General features: G+C 41.5%; 1 protein-coding gene across 2 annotated transcripts in view; it reads right to left on the reverse strand.

Moving 5' to 3' along the window:
* Positions 1 to 550: 550 nt before the first annotated feature.
* SERAC1 (serine active site containing 1) overlaps positions 551 to 25,256 on the reverse strand; it is a 54,391-nt gene continuing 29,685 nt past the window's right edge. For both annotated transcript variants that reach the window (XM_019967643.2, XM_019967642.2), the window contains 9 exons: positions 20,292 to 20,405; positions 18,292 to 18,454; positions 12,086 to 12,236; positions 10,866 to 11,007; positions 9,785 to 9,879; positions 8,164 to 8,261; positions 6,788 to 6,970; positions 5,303 to 5,446; positions 551 to 3,655 (listed from right to left, as the gene is read on the reverse strand). In XM_019967643.2, the coding sequence (XP_019823202.2) occupies positions 3,519 to 3,655; positions 5,303 to 5,446; positions 6,788 to 6,970; positions 8,164 to 8,261; positions 9,785 to 9,879; positions 10,866 to 11,007; positions 12,086 to 12,236; positions 18,292 to 18,454; positions 20,292 to 20,405 (1,227 nt within the window). In that variant the 3' untranslated portion in view covers positions 551 to 3,518. The remainder of the gene's footprint in view (positions 3,656 to 5,302; positions 5,447 to 6,787; positions 6,971 to 8,163; positions 8,262 to 9,784; positions 9,880 to 10,865; positions 11,008 to 12,085; positions 12,237 to 18,291; positions 18,455 to 20,291; positions 20,406 to 25,256) is intronic.

The raw sequence follows: 25,256 nt of genomic DNA on the forward strand, positions 1-25,256 counted from the left end.
GCTGAGTTTTCCTATCTCTAAAATATGGCTAAATCTACCTTGTATTCTTATATAAGGGGCTTCCCAAGTGGCTTAGTGGTTAAGAAAATGCCTGCCAATAAAGGAGATGCAGGTTTAATCCTTGGGTCAGGAAGATCCCCAGAGAAGGGAATGGCTACCTAGTCCAGTATTCTTGCTTGAGAAATCCCATGGACAGAGGAGCCTGACAGGCTACAGCCCATGAGGTCACAGAGTCAGACATAACTGAGCGCACATTCTTATATAAAGCAACACTTGGTGCACAAGTATTCAAAACATGTTCACTGAATTACAGTTCTATTTTATCAGTAGGATGAGGACCAATTAGGCCAAACGTGAAAATCAGAATCAGAGACTGGGCAATAGAAATGGAAAAGGATTCTGGGACCCTTGGTAGAGAGAGGACAGCATCTGATAGTAATCCTGTGTGGGGAGGAGAAGTCCACTGAAAAAGGTCCTGCTTGAATGAAAAGTAATGAACTTCTGAAACAGAAACAGGAGAGATGGACTCGATGGAGAATAAACACTGAAATTCTTAGGAGCTTTCAAAGTGTTAATTTTTTAATTAAAAGTTAATTTATTGAACATGCTTAAATTTTTTTCATGGACATAATTTTTATACCAAATGTCAATAAAAACCAAACCAAACATTAACATATTAAATATTACAAAGATGTGAAAACTCAGGAGGGTATGCCTAAAACTCAAATTTTAGGAATTAGAAGTAATTTGAGGGGCATCATAAATTATGAACCAAGCTCAAGAGACTCATTACTGTATTACCGTGTGCCTTTCTCAACAGGAAGTCTGCCAGCACCCAACACCACGGGCGTGCCCACTGAGCCGAGGGCCACGTCCTCCACTATATTCCGGCTGTCGGTGTAACCTCGGCTGAATGGCTGAGCCAGCGTCAAGAAAGGTATCCTGATGCTCCACGAGCAGTCTCTTTCTGTGGCAACATTTACACGCTGGAGCACAGGGGGCTCGGTGTCCTCGACTTTTAGGGTTGACAGGGAAACCGGAAAGAAGTGACAGGGGTATAGATGAGAAGAACTAGCTTTCCATAGTCATCTGAATTGTGTTTACAGCGTGCTTTCAGGAGTCTGCTCTCTAACACGCCTGTACTGTTTATTTCCTTCTGGGTGAGTCATTTAAAGTGACTTTTCACATGAGGGGAAAGGTAGTCGAAACTTCTCCTGAAATCCTCTCCCAGAGAGGACATTTAAACAAGGCTGACTGAGCTAGAACCATTTTATTGATGGTCTAAGTTTAAAACTGTTTCAAACGTGTTATGTTTTCATATGTTGTGTTCTTAAGAGTTTTGCAGGTGATGATTATTTTAAAAATATTATTGACTTAAATCTCACAAGACTGAAGTAAATCTGTGAATATCATATCCACTTCATAAAAAGAATAAACAGACATGGTGGCTTGCCTGAGAAACTATAGTAATTCAGCAGTACACTGGATCTCTCTGCTAGACCTTATTTTTAAAGCACAGCTATAATAGCTATATCGAGATTTTATGAAGTGGAGTTTCATTCTACTACTCCACGTTAATGAACAGATGTTCCAACCGTGGTTTATCTGCCATGGTTCATGGAAAACAAACAAAACAAAAAAGAACCAAACATACCTACACCTCTACCCTGTGATCCCATTAGCTAGTTTATTGCTGACAGCTAACCAGCACATTCTCTGTAGCAGGATAATAAGATAAGTCACTTGTTAGATCATTGCATAATTAAACAATTAGATGTTGTTAGGGTTTATGGATGACCCCTGTCTACCTTCAGATGCTGTACTTGTTTTAGCTTTTGACTATCCCATTCTACAAATGGCCATCATTTTCAAAATGGTAAACATAAGCTTAACATGACTTAGCAATTCCACTCCTAGTATATACACAAGAGAATGTAAAACATCTCCACAAAAAAACTTGTACATGAATGTTCACAGCAGCATTATTCATAATAGCCCCAACATGGAAAGGACCTAAATGTCCATCAACTGATGAATAGGTAAGCAAATGTGGTATATCCATGCAGTAGAATGTTATATGCCATAAAATAACAACAAAGCACTACATATGTGCATGTTATATCACGGATGAGACTTGAAAACGTTATGCTCCAGGAAAGAAGCTAGGGACTCCCACAGTAGTCCAGTGGCTAAGACACTGTGCTCGCATTGCAGGGGGCCCAGGTTTGATCCCTAGTCAGGAAACTAGATCCCACATCTCAACTGAAGATGCTACATACCATAACTAAAACAAACAAATAAACAAACGTTAAAAAAGAAAGGAAGAAGCCACATAAGATTCCATTCCATTCCATTCCATTGTAAGATTCCATTTATATGAAATGTCCATAATAGACAAATCCATAGAGACCAAAAGATCAGTGTTTATCAGGGGTTGGGGCAGAGCAGAGGAAGAGTGGTTGCTGGTGAGTATGGGGTTATTTGGGGGGATGATAAAATGTTCTGCAATTACATAGTGGTCATGGTCGCACAACTGTAACTACTCCAAAAATCCATGAGCTATACATTTAAAACTGAATTTTACGGTATGTGAATTATTTTTTAATAATTACTTTTCAATTATTTTTCAAAAAGTCATCAATATTATTTCCTATTTCTCACATGCTGGAGACAATTAATAGCACTTCCAAATGAGCAAGAAGGAAAGGTATATTTTATTTTGCTAAAGTGAATCTGAGAATCTTGATACTAACTATTGCTAATATATGTATTGGCTTAGAATAGTTTTATCTCACACTCTGATCAATAATGGATTTATTCTTCTTATCTGAGAAAAATTAAAAGTATAGGGAGCTACAGTCTGGAAGGAATTATTATAGGCTAGAACTCTTTGAAAAAGAAAAATACTTGTTCTCAGCAATATGAAAATGAAAACTTACCAGGAACTGACCCATGGATGACAAGAGGTAAAACAAAGCCACCACGTTAGACAAAGGTTTACACTGACAAAGTTTTAAAATTTACAGCACATGGAAATCCAGACCCAAAACAGAGTCTTGAAGGTCCTAGTTCCTGCTCTCTCCACTTTAGGTTCCCTCCGAGAGGCATTTCTACGGTGAGCTGGTGATGGCTCTCCCTGCAGAAGTCACCCGTGCCGCTCCCAGCATTCGCTGGGGATGGCCACAGATGGCCAAAGTCACAGGTCACGTGCTCTGCAGCCACAGCAGCTTGCTCCCTACCACCAGGGACAACGCTGCACAAAGTAAAGTGACGCACAGGAAGTTGTTTTTTACTCAAAACAGTGCAGTCTAGCCTCCCTTCAGTCTAGTCTGGCCTCCCTTTAGTCTTGACCGCCCCTTTCACGTTCGTGTTTCACAGAACACTGGTCTGCTGCCTGCGACGCACTCCAAGCCACCTGGATGCCACAAGGACTATGTCTGCATGATTGAGTAGAGCTTAAAAAAAGAACAGCACGCTTCTTGCACTGTGTTCACGTATGAAAAGGGAAAAGACGGCTGTCAGTTTTCCAGGTCTTTGGCTAAAGCGTCACGGATGAACTGTAAGGTACGCTGGTACAAAAAAGCATCCTTTTTCTTTGGCTTACAAATGTTCAGATGGTTAACATCCACAGGAATTAGATCTCCAAGGCCTAGATCTAAAGAAAACAGAAATGTCAATAAAGTCTAGGTAAAAATATAAGCTGCCCTCGTCAACAGGGAAAGAGACCACCAGATGGGTAGATGTAAATGTCAAGTTGGTTGTGACAGAGATCTCTAAAAGATAAAGGAACTTAAAGTTTGACTCTAGCTAAACGGTATGTGCCTACTCATGAGAGGACGGAGTCTTAGGCAGTGCCCTTATATGCCTATGCTTTTCTCATCAATTCTGCATATGTGTGCACTGCCTGCTTCCTGACCTAACAGTGAGCTGTGCCAGAGCACTGTCATCTTCAAAGCCTTTATACACTGCAGGCTGTTCCTAAGTTACCCCACACTTCTATGAACCACTTCTTTTTCTAGAGTTAATGTGAGAAACTTGATAGTGAGCTCCCTTGCCCTGATGAAAAGAATGGGAACGTCTCACACAGAATCCTTTCTATGCCCAGACCCTCCATGCTCACTCTACCAGGGAAGGCGATGACATGGTGCTTGGGAGACCTGGGTGAGTTTTTCATGTTTCAACCTAGCCAAGTCCACCTCCTGGGCATGCCAGGAGGTACAAGTGAGGCCAGCCTGGTGAGCAAGTGCAGGTGGAGGTTATGAAGGAAGACAGGCCAGCTGGTGACACAGAAGAAGGGGTGGACAGAGTCACAGCAAGGCTATGTCACTGCCAGCAGCTGGTCCACCATACTGATTCTGCTTTAAGCTTCCAAAGTCGTCATAAAAAACAAACAAAAAGCCACTGTTCTTTGAACTCTTTAGGTTCTTCAACTACCAAAAAGCAACCCCTCACCTCATGGCATATTACTTTAAGGTAAAGTCTCTTCAGGTTCCACTACAGGGTATCAAGCCTTTTTCATTTTACTTAGATAATAATTAACGCAGCAGGAGAGAAGGCCCATAGGCAGGCACTCCGGATACGCTCCACACCTGGCTGCCCGGAGCCCGCAGTGCCACCAGGACAGCACCTGATTCAGCCTCTGAGGCGATCAGAAAAGAGTTTGATGAGCAAACTCAAGAGTTAGCCGGATGAGGGGAAAGCATTTCAGGGAGTGGAGTGTCCATGCTGTTTACTATGCACAGAGGAACAGAGGAGGCTGCAAGGAGAATGGAGACTTGAGCCCTGCCCGCAAGGAGCCTTACATGGGCTATAGGAGTGGGTACTGGCCATGTCCCTCATCCCAGGAGCAGGAAGAGACTTTACACTAGTTTTTTTCCTTTCAAATCTTTGTTGCTTGAATATTCCCCATGTACCCTCCATTTATTTACTAAGCATCCATGCCTTTAGTAGATTTAAAGGCTCCTGAAGGTGGCTATCAGTCTGTTAAATGAAATAGTCCTTTTGATTGGGCTGATAGAAAAGTTCTGTATTCTTACCTGAAGGCAGCAGCTTTCAGTGTGGGAGCTAACACAGCGTTAGCCAGTTAACCTATGCCGTCTAATCAGTTAAATCAAAGCAGGGGAGGAAATGCCAAGGTTAAATGTTTGCCGAGAAATTTTAATCTGTGGCTTAACAGAGTAACAGAATCTAAATCTTCATAAAGCTGTCTTCTAAAAACTGAGAAACTGAATCTAAAAGCTGACGTTTATGATGACCACCTACCAGGAATCTAAGGTCAAACAAGTTTCAAAAGAGTGAATACCTGCCGAGTCCAGGGGCACCACGTGGAGCTTAATCATGCTACCGATGTAGGTCGGTAGTGTTTCTACAAAACTCAGCACCTGGAAGTTTTTGTCTTTTGCAAACTCCAGAAAGTCGTCCTGTAGTGTTTTAAGGGCAGGAGAATCTGTAGAATTATAGAGAATGAGAACATGACAAGTCCTGTGTATCTAGTTCATAATAAAATGCAGCAGCCTTGTGAATTTCGGGAGGAAATTAGGTTCTGATTCAAGATAGTGGCTTAGTTTCTTCACTTCCTAAGGAGCCATGAAGATGAGAGTAAAGGGCTAAAACCACGCGAGAACTGAGGAGCTGGTAGCAGCAGCAGCAGTTTCTCACGTTACTGGCTGACAGGAAGCAGTGCCAGGGCAGTGTGGTATGTAGGACGGAGGGTCCTGCAGTGTGCTGGCGGACACACCTGCATGCATCCTGAAACACCTCTCACCAGCAGAGCCTGTGTGTAGTCACAGAGCGCCTGTCCCCCACCCTCAGATAAGAAAAGGGCAACCAAGAGGCGCCAGGTCTCAGGAAAGCCTGCCACTGGAGAGAGACCCGGCGAGCAGACAGAAAACCTGAGCACAGGAGACAGTTAAAAACAAAACCTCTGGTATCTTTAGGATGATTTCAAAAGAAAATGGATCACAGAAGAAAGCTGCTGGAAAATAAAATTTGACTTCAAAAAATAAAATTCACCAGAAGGTTTCAAGGTAAAGTCCAATAACTCTCCATAAAGCAGAAAAAAGAACATCTGAGCAAAAGGACAACGGCATATTAAGGCTTAGGCCAGGGGTCCCAAAATTCTCATAGCAGGTGTTCCAGAGAAAGAGAAGATGCTCATTAACCCAAAATAAATATAATGCCTTATAGTTAATATGGTGAATATCTTTAAAGCTCATGTATATTTTAATAGTTGATTTTCCAAACCTGTGGGAAAAAACAGTTCATTGGTAATTTGGAATAACACTTAACGCAGAACATTATGTATCTCTTAAAATTGTAAATATTTAAGATAGTATTAAAATTGTTGTATTTCTTGAGAAAATAATGTGTGCTAAAAAAAATGTGCTAAGTTGCTTTAGTGGTATCTGACTCTTTGAGACCCTAATGATCACAGCCCTTCAGGCTCCTCTGTCCGTGGGATTCTCCAGGCAAGAACACTGGAGTGGGTTGTCATTTCCTTCTCTAGGGGATCTTTCCTACCCAGGGATCGAACCCGTGGTTCTTATGTCTCCTGCATTGGCAGGTGGGTTCTTTACTACTAGCACCACCTGAGAAAATAATGCTAAGAAGAAAAAGGGATGGTATCAAAGAAAAATTCACCCCAAACTAAAAGTTTTCCATGCTAGTCTAAACACAACTAATATAGAAACAGTAAAGTGAGGTAATCTGGGTCAAGTTAGAAACTGTCTTCTCCTCCTATATACTGGTGTTAACACAATGCCAATTTTCTTCTGAAAGAAAGAATTACCTTTGCTGAGTTCTTTGACTTCCAAAGAGGGAAAGAGAAGATAGCGAATATTAACAGAGTATTCAGCCAGATGGGATCCATGATGAGGGACGCTATAAAAAATTATTCCTCTGGTATTGTTTATAATAGTATTCATTTCTGGCTTCTTCGAGGCTTCCAACAGCATCTTTTTGACAAGAAGACCTAGTCACAGAGAAGGGAAAAAAAATGTGTAAGCTAATTTCCTTCGCAAACAAGAATACAGAAAGAGATGCTTTCTTTAAAAAAGCTGAAACAATTGTTCTCTGTAGTCCAACAAGCAAGGCCTTAAAATATTAACACTTAGTCATGCTCCTAAGCCTCTAAAATCTGTGGCACAAGACTGCACACAGGTGAGATTCTACAAACTGTTTGTAAGGCAGCTCTTACTTCACAGGACGCCCTCTCCCAGAGAAGAAGGTCAGGCCTTGCATGCTGAGTGCCCATCAAGGCGGTGAGTATGCATGGCCAACCCCCACCCTAACCCACAGTAGCCCACTAACCGCCACTCCATTAAGACAGTACTAAGATTAAAAAACACAGACTCTCATATCGTGGGAAAAACAAAGCTGTTGTGGGAGAATGCACCTAGGAATGCACCTTCTCCTCTGTCCCCCAACCTGTGCTTAGAGCTGACAGGGAAACCCAAGGTAACATGGAGGGGAACAGTGGGTCTCTGAGAAAGTGTTACATCCACCTTTCGGCCCAGACACAGAGCCAGCAATCCTGAGCATTTCACCAGATAATCTAAGCCAGGAGCTGTACAAAGGCCCTCTGTGAGGTAGATGGTGAAAATTTAGAACTGGACTCGGGGAGAGGGTTGGGAGAAACAGGAGATGTGGCTAGCAAGCAAGCATAAGGACCGAAGAGCCAACCCCTGCGATCACACCGCCATCGTGGGCTCCAGCCAGGGGAAAGCAGGCCGGAAGGGGGCTGGGGCTGTGGGCACCGGAGCAACGACAGACTCTCAATGATGGTTGAGAAACAGGGAAGAAAGGGAGGGCCCTGGGACCAGCCATGCGTGCTGAGCGATATTTACAAGTCAGGCTTATACATGCCATGGACAGCTTCTGACATTTACTCATTATCACGCTTAATGCCTCATGAAAGCATTAAGTGGCAAACTCATTTGCTTCTTTTTAGTTTCTCATTTTTCTTTTTATATGATCTGTTACTAGTTGTCCCTTTCTAGAAAAACAAATAGCATGGAAGGAGAGTAGTCATTCTCAACCTCCAAGCTATCGCCAGAAACATTAATTCAGGGGAAAAGGGGCCACCATTACACAGCCGCAGAGACTTCGCTCAGCCTGCTGGCTGACGACTCACAGTGCTGGCTGGCAGCAGTGAAGCGCACTGACCTCCCATGCTGTGCGACACCCATACCACCGGCCTGTCCCCAACGCCAGCAGCTCTGAGCTTCCGCAGAAGTTCGTTGCTCCTGAACGCGATGGACTTCCTGAACAAAATGAGAACATCAGGCATGACAGGACGCTGTCGCTCTCCCCCACCCCCAGACTTTGCAGTCCATTCTTTAAAGCAAGAGCCTTTGTTCACTGTACCAATTCTACAGGCTACATTTCGGAGTCAGGACCACCTCCATTCTCTCGGGTTGATCCCTGCAGTTGCTTATTCCCCATTTCTAACTTAATCACGCTAGCGGAAGTGGACATCTTTACTAAACAAGCACTGTTCAGGCATCTAACATGTATCTGGCAATTTTCACGGGTCCAACTGCCCCCCCACCCCACTTAGACTGTGCATCCCCCTCTCAGTATGTGGCCTCACTGGAGACCACGTGGTCCCTTGCAAGTTCACCTGTGGAGTCAGCTCTCACTGCTGTTTAGCTCTACTTGTATTTATGTCACAAACACTAAGCTTCTATCATTTTGGTTATATTCCTTAGAAACAGCACAAAGCTAATCAGAATCGAAGCATTCAAATACATGTTTTTAAACTAGAAGGGAACTTTAAAGCTGTCTGGTCTAGTAGATTTAAACTGTGTATCTGGAGAATCCTTTCTTTAAATAAAGGTGTATGAGCACTCGTCCGAATTAAGTGGGGAGGGAGCCCTGTGGACTTGTTCACTGACCCCTAGGCACCATTCCTCCATCGTCTGGGTGGGGATCATTCAGAGATAACAGTTTGAGAACACTGATCAGACCAACCCCCTCCATTGGCAGATCAAACTTCCCAGACCAGTGAAATGACCTAAAGTGGCTGGTGAGTCAAAGGCAGAATTGGCTACAGTCTGGTTCCTGACACCTGGAAGTCGCGTGCTGTCGCCTGTACCTACAACTGGACGAACGACGTACAAGTGACCGAAGGAGCCCACACGGTGCAACCTCTCTCGGCTGCCTTCAGGTGGTGTGCTCGGGAACACAAAAGCCAAAAGCCTCGTGTTTACTTCCAGGAGTTACGGAGACTGTGCTCCGAATCTGTGGTCCTTACTCAGTTCAGTTCAGTTGCTCAGTCGTGTCCGACTCTTTGCGACCCCGTGGACTGCATCACGCCAGGCCTCCCTGTCCATCACCAACTCCCGGAGCTTACTCAAACTCATGTCCATTGAGTCGGTGATGCCATCCAACCATCTCATCCTCTGTTGTCCCCTTCTCCTCCCGCCTTCAATCTTTCCCACCATCAGGGTCTTTTCCAAGGAGTCAGTTCTTCGCATCAAGTGGCCAAAGCATTGGAGTTTCAGCTTCAGCATCAGTCCTTCCAACGAATATTCAGGACTGATTTCCTTTAGGGTGGACTTGTTGGATCTCCTTGCTGTGGTCCTTATTATGAGAGGAGTTTTAAGTGAACCATGTTAGGAACCCAACAGTAATACTCTAAGCCTTTGGTAGTTTCATTACTTATAGCTAACTGTCTCTAGAAGGAAGAGGGAAAAGGTTAAGAAGAAAATCCTGGCTGTGACATCAAAGACAAAACTCCCCTCCTTCCGGGCCACCTGTGGCCCAGCCCCTTCCCCTCTGTTACCTTTCTGTAGGGCACCTGGCTCTCCAGTCGCTGAGGCTGGTGTCGTACTCCACAGATATTATTCGGAGAGCAGGACAGTCTCTTGCTAACCACGACTATGTAAAATAAAAAGTACAATAGGACAAATATTAATTTCCACTATCCCACTTACTTCTTAGCACCTGAAATGTGTACCTGAAGGCCCCTTGTTAATACTGACAGCCAGTCAAAGACTGCATTGGAGTCAGGTGTGAAGGTGACCAGAAAAATGATCGCAGCATTTTATCTTTATATCACTGCTCGCAAAGGGATATCAGTATTTACAGCATAAGGCCTATGTAGGTGTTAAGAGTATGCTCAATTTTAATCTGCTATAGACAAAAGCAGAGCCTGGTTTTGGAGTCTAGATCAAACTGGCTTTTTGAAAGCATTTAACAGAAAGCTATGATCTCAGGACAGACAGAACAGAGTGACGGAGGTTAGAGAGCCGATCTGAGAACTCAGAGACACTGATCAGAGTCACGGTTCTGTCTCCATGTTCCGATGGCACCAGAGGGAGGGCGCCAACTATTCTTTCTGCTGATAAGCCTCGTGAAGGTGAATAAGCAGCAGTGGGACAAAGCCCCAGAAACTATACATATTTACAGCATCAATTTTCACCAAGCTTTAGATCAATTTCATTCAGTAAATTCATCCCAGCATTTAGGCTCTTTAGAGAAATCATGTCAAAGAAATCCAAAGCAGAATTACTTCTTCAAAGTCTTTCTATTATAATTATTGAAATCACAGAACTAGTCAACTGTCATTAATATATTATTTACTGAATTATATTTTCAGTGTGAGTGAACTATTACTGGCCCTCACCCCTGTTTTTTTTCACTTAATACACTTTGTATCATAGCATGTACCCAACATTATACAACAGAGTGACAAGCCCAGCTGTTCATGTAACATACTGTAGGTGTCTCTAAGGGAAAGAAAAACTGCACGGAAAAAAACCCCAGTAGAAGGAGAAAAACAAGTCACAATGAGGACCCAAAGGCTGGTGGCACAGCCGTGTGTCAGGATACGGGTGGCCCGCCGGAGGCAGCCGCTTCCTTACCTTGGGCCAACATGTTGTATACTTGGTTTCATCTTCTGAGACCTTTTCAGTTAAATCCTGATCATTGTCCTGCTGGCGCCACGTTTTGAATGCTGCTCCCATAAGGCCATGAATAAAAAGGACATCTGCTTTAATGGGCTGACTAATAGGCGGGAGAGAGTTTTGAAAAGAAGCAGAAAAAAGTGCGTTATTACTTTGATAGCACAGCTGGCCAGGCAGACCAACCAAAATCAACTGTAATGCACTTAGAGATCAATGAAGTGACATGTCATAGATTACCCTCCAGAGAATTCCATGAGAATATTACACAAATCAATAAAAATATTTAAGACATTAAATAATATGCTAATGTAGTTTCAAACTCAGAGTGCACGAAAGATTCTTTTTACCAAGGTAAGTGATGTTTATCAGAAACAGAGCAAATGAGATTTTAAAGTAACTTTATTCTCTCTTTGTATATGACATTTTAAAAATTACAATAGCATATTACTTGCAAGCTATTTATAATACACACACAGTTATGCCACACATATAAAATACATTACCATATCACATTATTTACAAATGAGAATTAACCAGGCCATCTATTTTTCAAGTTGAAAAGAAGTTCTTGCTATTTTCTGAGGTATTATTTTTAAAGTACCTGACAAAAACCCAAGATATGTGTAATTTTTTTGTTGTGGTCCTTTTTATATTTATTGTCTTAGCAATGATACAGCTAGAAATAGTGGCCAGAAATAACCTGAGGAAGAAGCATGAGTCAGATGTATCATTACAGCCCATTCTGCCAGGCACCGGCCTTTATACTCGCCTAAGCCTTCTCCAGTCCCTTGAGTTCTAGGCCCAGGCTCATTTGGTGCCTGCATATAATAATGTCCTAGTCCCTCTTCATCCAGATCAGCCTCTATGACCCTAATCAGTCAATAACTTACATCTCCATGAAAAAGTATAATGTAACAAAGATGAAATAGGCATCACAAAGTTTAAGTGAGACAAGTTATAAAAGGTGAATGCAGTCTTCCTAAAGGTAAGCCCTTGGTAGAAAATAACCCTGGTAACTTAGCTGGTTCCCATTCTTTGGTGAGTGCAGACTGGGTAAATGAGGTATCTGACGTATTTGTACGGGATTTCACTGGTCTAAATCGTGCAGAAGGCAGTTAGAATGTTAAGCCCTCCAGGCCCCAGGCCCCCGGGGACGGAGCGGCGCTGGGCCTTCTCACCTGGTCCGGTACTGCGGGTGCAGCACATACACGCCATCGTGGTACTTGTCTGGCACGGTCTCTCGGTCTAGGTTAGCCAGCGTTCTGGCGGCATGGGAGGCCTCCATGACGTGCTGAGACTTGATTGCTTCCGCCAGTATGGAAACCCAGCCTGGTGAAGAGAACAGACTCCCTAAATACCAGCCCCCATTGCTCTCAGACTGCTGAGAGGCTTCAGGCTAAAAAGGGCGGGAGGAGGGCAAACCTCTGCCTCTGTCTGCGAGGAAAAGCCTGACCGCCCCAATTCCATTCTTCCCTAAGGCCCTCTGGGTCCCACAACACAACGCCACGATGTCCCCAGCCATTTTTTTTTTGTTTAGAAAATGTAACAAAAGTTGTAATTTCTAGGGATGAGGTCATAAACTGTAAGAAAAGGTCCTATTTTGCTTTAGCAATGATTATTAAACTCAGTGAGTTAATACTAGTTATTTCATTCTGATTGGCAGTCAGATTAGCAGGCCTTAATATCCATGAGGAAGTTGTTTCTTAATTATGAACTTAAGACCTGAGGTTCAGAGGGAAAAAAAATATTTTTTTAATTGAAGCATAGTGGATTTACAGTGTTGTGTTCATTTCTGTGTACAGCAAAGTAACCCAGTTATACCTGTATCTATATATTCTTTTTTATATTCTCTTCCTTTATTGTTTATCTCAGGATACTGAGTATAGTTCCCTATGCAATACGGTAGAACCTTGTTTATCCATTCTCTATATAACACTGGAAAAACTTTCTTAAAGGGAGACAAAGAAATACTGCCTGCAGTACCACTGCATTTCTTTTTGATGTTTTTGTGGTTTAAAAGTGTACTGCTTTATGTACATAAGTATGTATGAAAGTCTACGCATGCGTGCACACATCACACGCAAAGACCTAGAAAGAGGCACCAAACTAACAAATAGCCACTACCTCTTAGGAGGGGAGGCAGTTGGGATTGGGGTGGGCTCTGTAAAGGTGGGTTTAATTTTTTGCTGTATCTGTGTTCTCCGAAGTATTTACAGTGAGAGTCTGCCCATGCATTATTTAATTTAAAATAAAATAGGACATGGGCTTTGAGGTCAGAGAGACTTGGGCATCCAATTTCTGTGCCCTGCTGACTTGCTATGGAGCCTCAGTCAAGTTACTTTGCTCCTTTGACCCAAAGGAAGGTTCTAATAATTAATCTAGATAAAAACTGCCATTACCAAGCCCAGCAGGTGCTCAATAGACAGCGGCTTGTCCTCATGTCCTCCTCCCACTTTCTGTGGCAAAGTGTTGAGAATCACTGTGATGATAGGAGGCCATTATTTACTAATCCAGAAGAAATTTCAGACCCAACAATTTTTTAAACAATATTCTAATTTTAAAGAAAACCCTCTTCAAAATCTGTTGTAGAATGCTTTATAATAGATAATGTTTTAAAATTCTACCTAGAGAGATATACAAGTTTGTTACTGGTATGTACAAAAATATGGCTTCGTTTTTAATGGAGTCACAAGAAAGGTAACAGTAGAGAGAGCGTGGCACAAGCCATTTCTACAGCATTCTTCAGTTGACAAAGTATTTTAACAAGGCCTGCAATGTTTCACCTTTATAAACCATCAACTGCTCCTTGGGAAACTTGTGTCTTTCTTATATATTTACTGTTTTTAAATTATATAATCTCTGAATATATTTTAATTGTAAAAATGAACAAAAACAGCATTTAAAAATGAACTCTAGCATCCCCATCATTTCCCAATTCTCATTATATCCTCAGAAGTAACCAAAGTTAAAAGTCTGGTAGATACCCTTCCAAACCTTTTTAAAAATTCAACTACATACCAATTTATACATATATCCTAGCTCCATATACTTTTATTTTTGCTAAATGGAATTATCCTGTTCCTACTGTCCAGTGAGTTGATTTTATACTTTAGCCATGTACACAGATCAAATACCAATAATGAAATTGAATCAGTAACAATAGTAATAATAATAAACTCCCAACAAACAAAAGTCCAGGACAAGATGGCTTCACAGGCGAATCCTACCAAACATTTAGAGAAGAGTTAACACCTATCCTTCTCAATCTATTCCACAAAACTGCAGAGAAGGGAATGCTTCTGAACTCATGCTACGAGATCAGCATCACCCTAATGCCAAAACCAGACAAAAATATAACAAAAAAATAAAATAACAGACCAATATCACTGATGAACATAGAAGCAAAATTCTCAACGGAACATTAGTAAGCGGAATTCAATGTACAAGAATCATACACCATGACTGAGTGTGATTTACCCCAGAGGTGCAAAGATGCTTCTACACCTGTAAATCCATCAGGGTGACACACCACATTAACAAATTAAAAATTGTGAATTACTATGCTGTATACCTGAAACTTATCTAATACTGCACCTCAACTATACCTCAACTATACTAAATAAAAGTTCATTAAAAAACAGAAAGGGAAAGCACAAACAAATGTTTGGAAAGATATGGACAGAGCCTCAGTGACCTGTGGAACAGAATCAAGAGGTCTAATATACAGAATTGAGGTTTCGGGAGGAAAGAGAGAAAAGGGGACAGAAAAAAATCTAACGATACACTATCTGTAAAGTTTCCAAATTTGAACAAAAACATCAACTCACAGATACAGTCAGCTCAGTGAACACCAAGTAGGATCAACAAAACAGACTAGATACTTCACAGTCAAACTGCTGAAAATCTTAAAAGAAGGCAGAGGAAAAAAAGACACATATCATATAAGAGAACAAATGGACCTAAGAGACTTCTCATCAGACAATACACACACAAACCAGCATGGTGACAGGAGCCTGCTCTTGGTGTCTTGGAAACATGCCCCCAAACTGCTGCTTTGTTATCAATAAAAGATTGATGTTCAAAAGAAAAAGGAGAATAGAATGATATTTTTTAAGTGCTGACAGAAAAAAAAAAAAAAACACCACATTATCAATTAAAGTATTTTTTACCCATGGAAAATAACCTATCCCTGGATAATAAAAGTCAAGATATTTTCAGAAAATGAAAGGTGAGAGAATTTATTGCCAGCAGACTCAGGTCTTTAGGTTGAAGGGAAATGATATCAGATGCAAACTTAGATAGAAAAGAAGGTAGAGTTCTGGATATAATATGTAAATAAAATTTGTTTTCTTATATTCTTTAAATATCACTTGACTGTTAAAAGAAAACTAACCACAATATATTGTGATGTCTATGGCCTGTAACATATTATAGTATGACAGTACCACAAATGATGGCAGAGGGCATAAAGTGAATTACACTGTTGGAGACACTCACATTATATATGAAATGGTATACTATGAATTCAGAATAGACTTGTAAGTTAAAGATACAGTCAATCAAAAAGTACACATTAAATACTGTAAAAAAGCTAAAAGAGGAGAAAGAATAGAATATAAAACAATACTCAAGTAACCCCAAAATTGTCAATAAAGGAGAAAAAAAGAAACAAAAACCAGAAAGGGGGAAAAATGCAAGACAACAGACATAACCAAACAATATCAATGATTATATTAGAGGCAAACAGACAAAACACTCCAATTAAAGGGGATTATCAAGCTGAACTTTCTAAAGAAGATGTAAGTGTGTGATGTCTGTGAAAGATGTACTTATTTTTAGGCACAGCAAAATGAAAGCAAAAGAGAAAAACACAAAAGACATGCAATGCAAACAGCAAGCACTGAAAAAGGCCAGCTGGCTATTTTAATACCTGAAAAAGTAGACGCCATGAAAAGGAGTATTACCAGTGATAGAGAAATTACTTAATAAAAAAGGAACAAGTCACCAGGAAGAAAAATCTGAGAGAACTAAAGGGAGAAACAGACAAATTTATAATCACAGTTGAAGAATTTAACTTGTCTGGGTAATTGATAAAAACTAAACAAAAGATCTGGAGAAGATTTGAATAATATAATCAACCAGCTTGGTTTCACTGTTACCATCGCTGTAAAACACTTGACCCAACGACAGGATATTCATTCATTTCAAGTGCAAATAGTTCACCAAGAGAGACCATAAAACAGGTCATCACATGAGTGTCAAATTACCAAAGACTAAACTCTTATAGGGTATGTTCTTTGAACGCCTGGAATATTAAACTGGAAATAAGAGACATATGATATCTAGAGAGCCATTAATATTTGTAAATTACTCCAACACACTTTTAAGCAACCCATGAAACAAAGAAGAAATCATAAGGAGAACTGGAAAATATTTCAAACCGAATACTGATGAAAATACATACAAAATTTGAGGGATGCAGCTAAAGCAGGTTGGAGGACATTTACAGCTCTAAATACCTATATTAGAAAATAACTAATGATTAAATTAAATTTATTTTAATTAGTTATTTAAAATAACTAATAATTTAATGATTTTAAAACATGTCTTCAAATTCTTTTGACACTGTTCTCATCAAGAGGGGATGGATCTAAACCCCTTCTAAATCCTCTCCCCTCAAATATGAATTAGCCTTAGTGACTAGCTTTTAATCAACTAATACAATTATGTAAAGTTTAAAAATAAAATAAAATTTAAAAAATAAATAAATAAAACAGCATTTGGAGCAAAAAAAAAAAAAATAGATTTGGCAAAAATTACTTCCAGTGCTTGATTTTTTTGTAAAAGGCAAAAGAGCATATTATACCTGGCTCTTTCTCGGAAAATTTGCCCTTGGAATCCAGCCACCATGCTTTAAGGAAGCCCAAGGTGGCTGTTGAAGGAAGCGAATGCTCCTGGCCCTGGCTGAGCTCCCGGCTGAAAGCCGGTACCAATTTACAAGTTGTATGAGTGAGCAATCTTTAAAGGGTAATCTCCATCCCATGGTTGAGCTGCCCTGCTGATGTAGCATAGAGCCCGTAAAGGCCCTCCCTACTGAATCTTGCTCGAATTTCAGATTCATGCACAAAAGATATGACTGACGTTCTAACCAGTGAGTTTGGGGTGGTTTGATACACAGCAATAGATAACTGAAACAAGAAAAAAGGTTCAAATCACTGATCTAAGTTCCCACCTTAAAAAAAGAAAAACAGGAACAAATAAAACCAATACTGTAAGTGGTCCTTTACAGGAAAGTCTGCTGATCCCTGTATCAGACTTCAGTAAGTTAAAATCTTCTGCTTATCAAGACACTCTTAAATATAAATTAAAAAAAAAATGGAGAGAGATACAAGAGAAAATAGAATATAAATTCATCATTTCTACTAAATATTGTTGAACACATGCATGCATATGTGCACATATGCATGGATATTTACATATGTGTATGTATACATTTCAAATAAATGTATACATTTATTTGTATATATCACCCTGCTTTTTCCACTGAAAGAGCCAAGAAGCAAAGACATCCCAGGAGCAATAAGCACATCTAACGCTATAGCACCCAACCTTGGTCTCTTAACAATTAGCCTCCACTAAAAGGAAACAGGAGTCTCTGAAGAAATAAGCCTGGAACATGTCGTTACACCAGCACGTAACGAATGCCTCCCAAAATGAGGTGGGTACATCAGAGGACACAGGAGCTAGCTGGCTGGGCTCCACTGACCAAAGCTGGGACAATCTGGCATCAAAGTACAGTGAGAAGTTGTAAACCATGAAAAATTAGGAATCCATGTGCCCATACTGATAGGGAGGGAGGGAGGGAGAAGGAAAGGAGGGAGAAGGAAGAAAGGCAGGAGGCAGAGAAGGAAGGGCTCTTGCTTACAGCAGAATGCCAAATGCTGAACTGTCAACGAGGCAGGGATGCTGCAGTTGGAAAACCACCATGGTGCAGGTATCATGATGCATCATGACAGAGACCAGAGCAGGTGGGAAATTTCATCCACAGCATCTCCCCACAGGTGCTTTATTAGTTACAAGGCAGGGATATCACCTCTCTTTAGTCTTACTATGCCTCTTGGTTACCCAGATCATATCAAAGATGGTCGTCATGGCCGAAACTGCTCTCCTATGACTGTCTACACACTGATTAGCGTAGGTGAGGATTATCCACATGTCTCAAGCAATTCTTTGCCCCTACTAAAACGACATGCTCTAAGGACCCAAAACTAACCCTAAGCAAAGCCTTATGTCTGTTGAGAAATTAGAGTACCACGACGGAGGGGTAGAGGTGGGAGAAGAACAGAGGGCTGGATTCCAAATACTCAGTATGTAAAGTTGTTACCTGAGCGAACTATAGTAGAATGAAGATGTTCATTCAAAGCCATATTTCCAAGGATGCGCATTATATTTCTCTGCACTTTAGGACAGTCCTTGTGAAGTTGGTACAGCCTCTGCAGTAGCTGCAAGCCTCCATTTGCTTCAATTTTATCACAATGTGTGGGTATCTAGCACAATAAATTAATGAAAGCTCACTTTACTTTGTACAAGTTCACTAACCAGGTGACAAGAGCATGCTGGCGGGCAGCCAGGTGGCTCCTGCTCAAGGAAGAGACCCAGGGAGACCCCCAAACTCTCAGCTCAGCTCAAATATATCAGCCAACCCCCATCTGCGTGGAAGTGCTTTAAAAATTACTGGAAAATGAAGGCCACTAGGACTTGTGACATTTTTATTCTTAAAAGTCATTCTGCTTAGCTCTTGGTTGGATGGAACCATGATATCATTATTTCAGAATTGTTTCAGTATATATGGATATTTTGATTGGTTTCAAACTACATTAAAGGGTCTTCTCCCCTTGAGAAACCTGCCACCTGATGCCAGGAAATAACCCCCTGTGTAAATGGCAGATGTTGCTTCTGTCTATATGAACTCCCAGATACAGATAAGCAACATCTGTGATCCCACACAAGCCCACAGCTTGAGGGGGCGGTGCTCGGAGAGGCATGCTCACCTCAAACTTAAGAGTTGGACATGTTTTTAAAAGAGAAAGATCAGGTAAAAATTAGAAAGAAAAGGGGATGTGCACTTTTAATGGAGAAAAGAGATCAAAGAAAGCCACAGGAAATCTATGGATTAAGGTAAGACGACAGAACTGACCCAGGACAGTCTGCCACGATCCCCAGGGTGGTCTTGCTCTTTTTGCCAGCACTTAGTTTTATCACTTATGTGACACCATGTCCTGTAGATGCAATGACTTTCCCTTTCTAAATTCTTATTAAATTTCACCACATTTTAAATGCATTTAAAAGTATGCCTTTGGGACATGTATCAGCTGAGATATGTCATACATTGAGAAGTTTCTGGAAAGGAAACTGTTACATTCTGTGCACTGGACCTACTACTACAGATGCACCTGTTATTTCAGACAACAGTCATAAGTCACAAAACAGTCAAGCTGCTTCTCCCACGTTCCCTTTTCAGTGTGTTACCACACTCAAGACCCTGGTGCTCATTCCTGATTCCACCAGTGGGAGCTGAGATGAGCACTGCGCTTCTGTGCCGTGTCTAACGGTTCTCAGTTAAACGGGAGCATTTAGAGCTGATTCTCATGATGTGGGATGACCCGCCTGCATCAGCCTCACCAGGGGTGCCTGTTACCAATGCGAACTCCTGGACACCACCGCACATCGACTCCATTCAAATGGCCAGAGGTGAGTAGGAATGTGCATTTTAAGCATGCTTCCTGGATAATTTTTATGCACTAATGCTTGAGCACCACAGTTTGTTGCTTTTTTCTTTATAAAATCAAACTATGATCATGATAGAAACGTTGTCATAATGCAAAAAAAAGTTTTTAAAATCACTGACATATACATGCTATGGTTAAAATTCAAGGCTATGGTCAAGTAGATACTTTTGCCAAGTATTTACTTTTTTCCTGTCTTACATCTTTGGCACATATTTTAACTGGAAATTAACTCCAGTTAAATACTAATACTTGTAAATTTTAATATTATTGATAATATTACTTGTAAAAACTATCTGAGAAAGGTAATGGAAGACAGCATAATTGAAAGGTAAATGCTATATTTAGACAACAGGTTGCTTTATGTACACTTGAGATTAAATCCATTTTTAGAAATACTTAGCAAAGATGAAATTCATGTGTTGGTGCTAAATCATGATTATCAATGCTAATAATTGAGAAAAAAGCAGGAAAACAAGCAAAAAAAATTTTTTTTTCTTTTATAAAAAATTAGAATTACTTCCCTTGAATGAATCAACATGTATAATGTTTTCAATGTGATCATAAAATGTGACCATATTTTGAAAATGTAACTTACCTCAGAATGCTTTACTAAAGCTTCCAAACAGAACATTTCCACTGTAGCTGAAGGAACTTCTCCAAAACTTTCCGCATAAGGAAGTCCATTTCCTCCGAAACACCATAAACCACCCTGACAATGAGATGATCAAAATTCTTAGTGCAAAAAAGGGCCTAATATTTTTTGTTTCACAAAAAAAAAACAAAAAACAAACAAAAACCTCTGTACTATATATAGTAATTAGAAAGAACTAATATGTAGGACTCAAAATATTTCAGAGACTTACAGGGAACTTTCATTATGCAAACTGTTGCTAGACTAGAAAACATGTGGGATTATTCTTAGAAAACAGCGGTCTTTGAGCTTCTCAGTTCTTTCCTCTGTGTCCTCTTATCTGAAAGTACAGAAACTAACACACAAATCTTCACCCGGTAAGAAAAGCCAGGGCTGAACAAATGGTGTTCTGGTGTCAGATTATGCCAGTAGAGTCTAGCTAAAATCTATCAATAAGAATGATAGAAAAGGCATTACTCAAAAAAGTTAAAATACAGACAATAACAACTGATCAAAGAGCTTTTAATTAAAAAAAGGGGGTGGGGCACGAATTCCCCGGCAGTCCAGTGGTTAGGGCTCGGTGCTTTCACTGCCAGGGTCGGGGTTTAATCCCTGGTTGGGGAGCTAAGATCCTGAAAGCCATGCAGCACAGCCAAAAGAGAGAGAGAGAAAGCTTTTAAGTCTTCTTAAGTTGAAATTCAAATTCACATGGAAGAATAAACAGAAGAGTTAGGAAAATTACGAAGGAGAGGAGTAGTGGGGACTAGTCCTTAGTAGATACTAAAACACAAAAATAAACTGGGAAAGGAAAATTTCAGTTCTTACAGCAGATTGCTAACATGTGATGATCGCCCACAAATCAGTGAGAAATACCAACAAGGCTATGGAAAAATGAGCAACAGTCAGAAGCAGAAAGTTCTTAGGAAAAGAAATATAATGCCTCTAAAATATATGAAACAGTGCCCAACATTGCTGGATTGTCCTTAAACCAAGACCACAAGAGCTTCACAGTGGAAAAACCACTGCACCACGTCCACTGTTCTTTGACCCCAGGCGGTTTGTCATATTGGATCAAAAAGAAGTCACAGTCTGCACTGTCCAAATGTTTGCATCCTGTTTGCACCCTTGGGCTCTGAGGTCCTCCAACAGAGGCTGAACCTGGAGACAAGGTGACTGGGAGTGTCCAATGGTAAGAAAAACCAAACAAGACAAACCTGGATCCCGACATCAGAGGAGGAGCAATCTTGATGGTAACATGTGGGATGGTAGAAGACCAAGGACCATTCCTGCCTGGCCTCCCTCCAGAAGTACAGTCAGCAAATTTCCCAGGCTTTAGCAGTGGGAGTAGGTGACCATTAAAGCTAAGAAGCGCTTTCCTGCTCACCGACCCAGTTCTCCCAGTGAACTGAGAAAGTAAAAGCAGGGAAGCCAAATCATCACCAGGGTGGGTGGGGTGCAGGGGGGTGGGGGGTTTTGATACTGCCTCTAACTGTGGGTCCCTTCCTTTTAATACATGTGAGAGCTAATCTCTAGTGTTTGTTCATAAAAAATTACAACCTTAGAGCTCTGCAACTTGTTCAGATTCACTGGGCATAAACGACGTTCATTCTAAAGCACGAGTTTGTAACCCAGGTTATCCTTAAGGGTCTGGGGTATAGAGAATTCGGGGAAGAGAGGATGTAAGCTTGGATGGGAAAAAATTGTCTCTTTAACTTTCCTAACCCTTAAGTGAAACTTTTCATTGTGTTCAATTACCAACAAAGATAAAAAGCCACAGTGACAGCAGCAGTCTGTGCGCCTCTGCCAGCAATAGAAAAGAAAGAAAAGGGACGTCGCTCAGTCGTGTCCAACCCTTTGCGATCCCATGGACTGTAGCCTACCAGGCTCCTCCATCTGTGGAATTTTCCAGGCCAGAGTATTGGAGTGGGTTGCCATTCCCTTCTCCAGGAGATCTTCCTGACCCAGCGATCGAACCTGGGTCTCCCGCATTGCAGGCAGATGCTTTAACCGTCTGAGCCACCAGCGAAGCCCTGCAAATAATAGAAGGTGCATCTTTTCCCCACCACACGTCACTTGCTGCAGCTGCCTGAAAACAGCATCATGCTCATGGTTCCTTTGAATGCCAACTGCATATTCTCACACTGGTGACCCCAAACTGACCCTGCATCTAACTCTCAAAAGGCACAGGGTGGAAAACTGTAAACGTGCGTAAAAACAGACATAGAAAAAAATGTATCTATAGGGCTTCCCTGGTGGTACAGTGGATAAGAATTCACCGGCCAATGCAGGGTACATGGGTTCGATCCCTGGCCCAGGAAGATTCCACATGCCTCAAAGCAACTGGGCCCACGCGCCACAACTACTGAGCTTGCGTGCAGCAACCACTGAAGCCCGCGCTCTAAGATCCAAGAGCCTGTGCTCTGTATCAAGAGAAGCCACTGCAACGAGAAGACCGAGCACTGCAACTAGAGAGGAGCCCCTGCTCACCACAACTAGAGAAAGCCTGTGCAGTGATGAAGACCCAGCGCAACAAAAAAAAAAAGGAAAAAAAAGTATACACACATATATATGGAGAGTAAATGGGGAATGATAAAACAAATGGGATAAACTAGGAATAACTGACAAGTCTACTGAAATATATTATTGTTGCAATTCTTTAAGTTTGTAATTAAAGTACATACTTTACAAATTTGTAAATTGGATAATAGTATTTCAATATAGTCGGTCTCCCGTGTAATCCTATGTATTTTAAGCACCTAGAAATGAGTTCATAGGCTTTATCAAGTCACCAGAGGGATCCATGGTGTGCAGAGGTTAAGAAGCCAGGCTCTGAACCCAATCCTAACTGCAGGCTGTCCGCTAAGCCCAGAGGGACCTCTGCACGTGAGGAGTGTTGTAGAGAAGCTGCAGCCCCCACCGCCCCACTGAAGGGGGCTTGGGGACTGTCACGGGACAGGTCTGTCATAACTGGTCAGATCACTAAAAACCAGACGGGCGTGCCTCCCACTCCTTCCCCCAACTTACAAAAAAAACCAGAGCCTGACTAAACTGGGAGTAAGAGTAACTGAAGTGGAGTTGCTCACTGGTCTGATGAGATGGGATCTCAGAACTAAAGTTACTGATTTCAATACGAAACTAACTAAAGATGGGCTACTCCTCTAAACTGCTGGCTGAGGCCACGATGTCCAGGTAGCAAGGAAGTGGTACAACGTGTTACACCATGCACTTTCTTCACTTAGCGAAAGGTGAGGACACCCTGTAGAAGGTGACAGAACACTAGAGAAGGCAGAGGGATGTCAACTGAATAGTCATAAGCAGAAGAAAATCTTTGGTGCTGAAAAATGAGGAACTCCAGGCCAGGTAGCAGGAGCTCTGCAGGGGCGTGAGGACAGAAGTTGAGAGAGAAGTTGTGGGAGACGGAAGCGGTGGGATGCCCTGTGGGAGGCAGGAAGAATCGAGAAGAGCCAGGGACCTCTCACCATCAGAAAACACAGGTGCTCTCACAGCTACCTTGGGGATAGAATTAAAAAGGACAACGAGGAACAGGCTCTGGTGGCCAGGCAGTGACGCTCTGAGCATCGAAAGGAAAACGATGATTACACTTCATTTGAGCGATTCCAAGACACGGCCCAAAGGAGAAATTGTAAAACATGGGCTAGAGAAGTCATAGCTACTAGTATGTCCCTAATTTCTCATAAAAACGGAAATGAGGGAAAGACAAGCTGTCTGGAAAAAAATGAATAATGTGAGAGTTGTGAGTGAAGTTTTATTTGGGGAAAAATGAGGACTGTAGCCTGGAGAGAGAGCGTCTCAGATAGTTCTGAGGAACAGAGGCAGGGGGAAGGCCAGCATTTTATGTGGTTTTAATGACACACTATGGCAGAGGCCGAAGTGAGGAGCGCATGACACTGTTAATGATTTTACTGCTTTTCTAGATAAGAGGACATGCGAGAACTTGGGCTCATAAAATCTTTTCCTAAAAATATCCATCTGAAGGCCTGTTCTGCCGGTTTTCCCCAGAGCACAGAGGGCCTCATTCCTGATCTCCACCCTGAACTGCCTTCGGGGTGTGTTGATAGTGGCTACCGTGGTCAGTGACTTAATCCTTGTGGAGGCAGATAGCAAGTGCAAATTTTTAGCTGGCAGTTCAATTGGTAAAAGAATACAGAATACTATGATTTGTTTTACTGATAATGCTTTTTATTTTATTGCATTTTTATTGCAAAACAAATGCAAACAAAATGCATTTGTTTCACTGATAAAATGCTTTCTCCTCACTGAGTTGATTATGTAATTAATATAGTAATAGTGACTATAATTTGTTTGGATTCCTCTTAGAGATGTAAGAGCTATTCTTTTTAACTTTTTATTTTGTATTGGGGTGTAACTGATCAACAAACAATATTGGGATAGTTTCAGGTGAACAGTGAAGGGACTCAGCCATACACATACCTGTATCCATTCTCCCCCAACTTCCCATCTACCCTGCCACGTAACAGAGCCAAGCTCCCTGTGCTGTACAGTAGGTTCTTGTTGGTGATCCATTTTAAATATAGCAGTGTGTACATGACCATCTCAGACTCCCTAACTGTCCCTTCCCCGTGACAACCATTAAGTTTGATCTCTAGGTCTGTGGGTCTCTTCTGTTGTAAGAGTTATTTTTGGAAGACAGAAGTCTTGCTGAGATGATAGCAGAGGAACAGTGGAAGCCAGTGACCACGCTGGGCAGGCCGGAGCGGGAGTCTGTTTAGGAGGCTGCTGTGATTCACCGAGAAGCCCTCTGCTACATATGGGTGGTTTTATGCCAGGTGTTCACATCTGGTCAACAGGCCGTGGCTAGAACAGCAGGAGTAAGGGTTGCGGGGAGATAACAGACACCTCCATCGGAAGTGATGGTTTTTCCTGTCTGAAAGTAGTCTTACTCCCAAG

This window comes from Bos indicus, chromosome 9 (assembly GCF_029378745.1).
Source record: "Bos indicus isolate NIAB-ARS_2022 breed Sahiwal x Tharparkar chromosome 9, NIAB-ARS_B.indTharparkar_mat_pri_1.0, whole genome shotgun sequence".
NCBI lineage: Eukaryota > Metazoa > Chordata > Mammalia > Artiodactyla > Bovidae > Bos > Bos indicus.